General features: G+C 49.9%; 1 protein-coding gene across 1 annotated transcript in view; it reads left to right on the forward strand.

Annotated features, from left to right (window-relative positions):
* The window catches only part of SMARCA4 (SWI/SNF related BAF chromatin remodeling complex subunit ATPase 4), an 83,965-nt gene that overhangs the window by 22,742 nt on the left and 55,223 nt on the right, over positions 1–6,000 (forward strand). Inside the window, 5 exon segments of the mRNA XM_075577840.1 lie at positions 596–728; positions 1,261–1,632; positions 3,651–3,749; positions 4,340–4,598; positions 5,968–5,971. Coding sequence (XP_075433955.1) covers positions 596–728; positions 1,261–1,632; positions 3,651–3,749; positions 4,340–4,598; positions 5,968–5,971 — 867 coding nt within the window.

Here is a 6,000-nt window from a genome sequence, read left to right on the forward strand (position 1 = left end):
GTTATGCATGTATATGACGATTGCAGTACAGTACATGCATCGATAAGTGGGGAAAAGGTAGCGTTTCACTTTAAGTACATTTTCGCTTTACATACATGCTCCGGTCCCTTTGCGTACGTTAATGCGGGGTATGTCTGTATATGGTCAGTGTTAATGCCCAGTGTTATGTAGAGTCACTGGCCCTAGTGACACTCGTGTAGATGCACCTCCCAGGGAATGGTAGTGTGAGGGAAGGATAGTAAGAGCCTTACATGTAGTGCCACCGTGTAATAAGCACTGGTAGGTGCGCTGATACCAGAACACCTTGTATATGTGATCCAGCCAGGTGCCCACATTGTGGTTGTCTGAGTCAATCCTAGTAGGTTGTGTACCACTCCTGACCACGAACGGGATTGTCATATTGTGTACGTGAGTGAGCTGAGACGTGGGAGGGGTTTAATTTTCTCTGGCTGCTCCTTTTTATCGGACGTCACTGTATGTGCAACAAGAGTTTGCACTAGCAGAGCCCCCTCCCCTTCTGAGCAGGTTAGTATTGCTGCTGTGATGTTGGCTGGTTAATGTCTGAGACGCTTCTGTATTCGTTTCTGCGGCGCAGCCGATGGATTCCATGCACGACAAGGCCATGCCAGACGACCCCCGTTATAACCAGATGAAGGGGATGGGAATGAGGCCCGGGGGGCACTCGGGAATGGGACCCCCGCCCAGTCCAATGGACCAGCACTCGCAAGGTATCTGTGACTCCGGGGATTGCTCTGCGAAACCAGCGTACTAAGGGAGGCGAGTGACGGTGACGTAATGTAGTGATTTAGCGAAACATTTCCAACCAGTATAATTTGATTGTGTCCGTGGTTCTGTCCCGACAGTGACACAGACAGGAGGGAGCTATGGGACATGGAGTCTGTCCCTCCCCCCGCAGGGTGACACAGTGACACAGACAGGAGGGAGCTATGGGACATGGAGTCTGTCCCTCCCCCCGCAGGGTGACACAGTGACACAGACAGGAGGGAGCTATGGGACATGGAGTCTGTCCCTCCCCCCGCAGGGTGACACAGTGACACAGACAGGAGGGAGCTATGGGACATGGAGTCTGTCCCTCCCCCTGCAGGGTGACACAGTGACACAGACAGGAAGGATCTATGGGACATGGAGTCTGTCCCTCCCCCCGCAGGGTGACAGTGATAGGCGGGAGCTATGGGACATTGTTTCTCAACCTGACATGTCACTAGATTTCTAACAGCAGTGTTGTTCTCTCTCTCCCAGGTTACCCGTCTCCCCTCGGTGGTTCAGAGCACGCGCCCAGCCCTGTGCCCTCCAACGGTCCCCCCTCCGGCCCCCCGCTGCCCTCCGGGGCAGGAGTGGTGACCCTGGAGAACTCCGACCCCCAGCAGCAGAGCCGCAGCCCGACCCCCTTCAACCAGAACCAGCTTCACCAGCTGCGGGCCCAGATCATGGCCTACAAGATGCTGGCGAGGGGGCAGCCCTTACCCGATCACCTGCAGATGGCCGTGCAGGGCAAGAGGCCCATGCCGGGAACGCAGCAACAGATGCCAACACTACCTCCGCCCGCAGCTTCCGGGCCCGGCGCCGTGCCCGCCCCGGGGCCTGTGCCGCCAAACTACAACAGACCTCACGGTGAGGGCACCGACGGCGGGTAGAGGGGCGGGGAGGGGGGCAGGTTTTACCCTAGTGACGGGCAGGGTGACGGTTTGAGAAATAGCGTATCAGAATCTGCAATATTGCCTCGTGATGATGTCACTGCTTTCTATTGGGCCCCTGTGTTCCGGCTGAGCCCGGCGGCCATCTTGTTCCTCCCAGCCGAGAATGGGGGAAATCTAGCTTTCAAACCAAATGCGTTTGCTGCGGCGGGGGAGGGGTTAAACCTTGTCCGGCTCCCATCACTAAATAGATGAGGTAAATGGTTGAACGTGCAGGGTTTATAGGAAGTAGTAACTTAACTTACGTGGCGCTTCGTGATGACGACATAGCGCGCTGTACGCAGCATTGTACACAGGAGTGTTCCAGACGCAGTGCCTGCTTACTTATTCAAATGACCGTGAAAGGAAATAATAGTACATGCAGCTATTTTAATATGAAAATGTTTGTATGTGTGTCTTTATTTATATAGCGCCATTAATGTACACAGCGCTTCACAGCAGTAATACAATGTGTTAGCATAATGATGTACCCAGGACATACGTGAAAACGAGAGGTTACTCTCAGTGTATTATTTCCTGGTAAAACATTTTATAAATAAATATTCCATTATTATATTCTATTCTAATATGAAGGCTACTTTATAGTGAGAGCGCAATGCACAAAGATCAGATAATATCTCATTATTTGTATTGTATTGTATGTCTTTATTTATATAGCGCCATTAATGTACATAGCACTTCACAGTAGTAATGCACATTTTTAGATGGGAACGGTATACAGGGATATACCAAATAAGTATACATGGGAAGGATGTTGATCCAGGGATTAATCCGATTGGCCAATTCTTGGAGTCAGGAAGGAATTAATTTTTCCCCTTAATGGGGTTTTTTGTCTGCCTTCCTCTGGATCAATAAGTAAGTATAGATATAGAATAAAGTATCTGTTGTCTAAATTTAGCATAGGTTGAACTTGATGGACGTACGTCTTTTTTCAACCTCATCTACTATGTAACTATGTAGCTATGTAACATGGTAATCAAATAAATAACAGATAATATAAATAACAGATCATGGGAATAAGTGCTTTAGACATAAAAGTAACATTAAGGAAGAGGAGTCCCTGCCCCGAGGAGCTTACAGTCTAATTTTCAGTGTGAAAGGTGGTATATTTACATTGTAATGCACTGGGCAATATAATATTCAGGTATTTACAATATAATAATCATTGTATTTCATAAAGCGTCTTTCCGCCAATGGGACTCAAAGCGCTTCCCAATTACAGTACAGCACACAGTTGTTAGCACTGTACATAGGAATGTTACACACACAGTCCCTGCCCCGTGGAGCTTACAATCTATGTGTTCGGTGCCTGAGGCACAGGGAGATAAAGTGACTCGCCCAAGGTCACAGGGAGCCGACGCCGGGAATTGAACCAGGATCTCCTGACACTATCGTCGTTATCAATCAGTGTCTTTACTCACTGAGCCGCTCCTTCATTTAATATATACATATCAATTAAATAAGCTAGTTAATCGCCCCAAAGGATGGGCGTCACGGTGTCCCTCTGTGTGCCGCCATGTTCAGTGTTCTGCGTCTCTGCTGGGCGGCTGCCGCCTCCTGTGATGTCATGCAGGGCTCTGCCTGTGACGGGGAGGACGGGGGTTGAACTTCTTTAGCAGGGATGTATACCCCCCGTGTCAGACGTATTTCTGCCGCTGGATCATCTAGTCCCAGTGTTATCTTCCTGTTACCCAGGGAGAGCTGAACGTTCTGTGACATCACACTGATGTCACTTCCTGTACCATAAGTGACATCATCAGAGGCAACATGATGACTTCCTGGCTTCTTTTCCCCCAAAAAATGTTCTTCGGTGTGTTAAAAAAAAAAAAAAAGTGAGGGGGGGGGGGGGGGGGAGAAAGTATGTCAAATGTTTGGGTGGGGGCTGCCTTTAAGATTCACTAACACTTCCCCCTCCCCTTTTCTGTTTACATGTAGGTATGGCAGGGGCCACCATGCCTCCCCCAGGGCAGTCAGGAGCCCCCCCAGGGATGCCGGGACACCCCCCCGGCGCCCCCCCTAAACCCTGGCCTGAAGGTAAGGGACACCCCGTGTGCAGCTGTGTGTTCAGCAAGCTGGAATAAACACCGTTCAGCAACCCCCCCCCACCCCACCCCCACCCACAAAAAAAAACCAGCCATGGTCGGAAATGAGGTGTCAGGGGTCGCGTTGAGGAATCCGCGAGGGTCCAGCGTGTGAAGGTTCCTCCTCAGACGCTCTAGATTGTAATTATATTCGATATGATCTTGGCGCACCACAAAACCCTCCGCCTCTCCACCCCACCTCTTCTTGTCTTCACCGGCTCCCTATTCAGGACAGGGTGGGTTAAGGGTGAAGATGACACGCGATTTGACAACCCGTCCCCCCAGTTCAGGGGCCCAAGAGACGGGGAATTTGTCACCCACTTCCAGAGAACCGGAAGCAGCCAAACGTTGCTTTTTAGTTAAATAAGTTGAAGACGCTTGTTATTAAATGTTTTTTTACAAAAGGCTGTTTTGGGTTTTTTGGGGGGGGGGGGGGGTGTCGGCTACATGGGATTGCACCGCTAATATGATTGGATGACATCACAAACTATAACATGGCCGCCCCCTATGTCCAACTGGCGCCTTGTGTTCTCTTCGCCACAGGTCCCATGGTTAACGCAGCGGCCCCGGCCACCGCCCCCCAGAAGCTGATTCCCCCGCAGCCGACGGGCCGACCCTCCCCTGCTCCCCCCGCCGTGCCGCCCGCCGCCTCCCCCGTCATGCCACCTCAGACGCAGTCGCCAGGCCAGCCCGCCCAGCCCCCTCCCATGGTGCAGTTCCACCCCAAACCCAACCGCATCACCCCCATCCAGAAACCGCGAGGCTTGGATCCCGTGGAGGTCCTGCAGGAACGAGAATACCGGTGAGAGACCCACTCCCCCCCTTTCTCCCCCCCCCCCCAACTTCTACCCAGATAGGATTGCCATAAAGAGGTATTGGCCCGTGCGATACGTTTAATGCCTTCCTACTCTCTACCGCCATCTTGCTGTGGTAAAGAGAAATTGCCGCGTGCACTGCTTTTAATGCGTTCCTCCTGTCTACCACCATCTTCTTGTAGTAAAGCAGAATTGGCGCATGCGTGCTCACGATAAAGCCATGCAAGGGTTCGTGTGTGAGCCGTACAGCAACCAAGGGGTTAACCTTTTTTAAGTTTCTCGTGGGTTTATTGGGTGGCAATAAAACCCATAAGGAAAGCCATGCTTGCATCAGAATGACAAGTAACAGCTTACAGATACCCCACCAGCTATCTGCGGGGGCAAACGTCACAAGGAATCCTACATTCCTGAGATGTTCCTCCGACCCAAAGGGGATATAGGGGACCACTCCATTCACCATCATTGCAGATTAACGTTATGTAAGAGAATTCATGTCCGGTACAACACACAAGAATGTCCGGTATAGATCTTTAAAGGACAAAAGCACACAACTTGTAATCATCTAAAATGTGAGCCGATATCTGGGACACAAATATCAGATCATTCGTTTTCCCTCTTGACGTTAAAAGGGGAACTTTCACAGGGGGGGTTACACCAGGTACCATTTAACCTGGCGCTTAGAGGGGGAAAGTTATGGGGTATTATTTTATACTCTTCAATTTTACATCGAAATGAAATCAATCCCCTTTATGAGAGAAACCAGACTTAAGTGTCACGAGGGGAAGAGAGTGATGATGAGGAGGTGAGACGCACCCACAAACCCTGGCTTAGGCAAGGTGTTTGTCACAGGTGAAAGGCTTGGGGTGTAAGTGTGGGTTCTGAAGCCCTAAACTGAATTCACCTAGAGGTGTGTACATGATGCACTATAAATGTCATCTTTTCTACTTCCTGACCTCTAGAAGGACTTATTATTCGCTGGTCATGTATTCGTTTTTTTTTAAATTCCTTTATTTCATAAACTGTCTAAATGTATGTACTGTGTGTTTTTCTAATCCTTTCTTTTCTGTAATGAGCACTACTGTGTACCCCTTTTTTTGTAACATTAAATCAAACCTTTTATAAGCAATGTCTTTGAGGTCTAATTGAACCTATTGCCTTTTTTGAAGAGACGGACCACATTTTCAGACACGCTTTGCTAAATCGGGTTCTTGTTCGTATGAGCTATTTTCCCAGCGTAAGGGGGGGCGGGGGGAGGGAACGAGGACTCCTGGGGTGTATCCCTTAAATGAATCCTGGTGGTAGCAGCGTCATTGTAGTGTTTTGGGGTCTTGATACTCCATTTTTGGTGCCCAACAGGGAGGTTAGTGGGACAACTGGAGGGTTTGGGTG

This window comes from Ascaphus truei, chromosome 20 (assembly GCF_040206685.1).
Source record: "Ascaphus truei isolate aAscTru1 chromosome 20, aAscTru1.hap1, whole genome shotgun sequence".
NCBI classification, from domain to species: domain Eukaryota; kingdom Metazoa; phylum Chordata; class Amphibia; order Anura; family Ascaphidae; genus Ascaphus; species Ascaphus truei.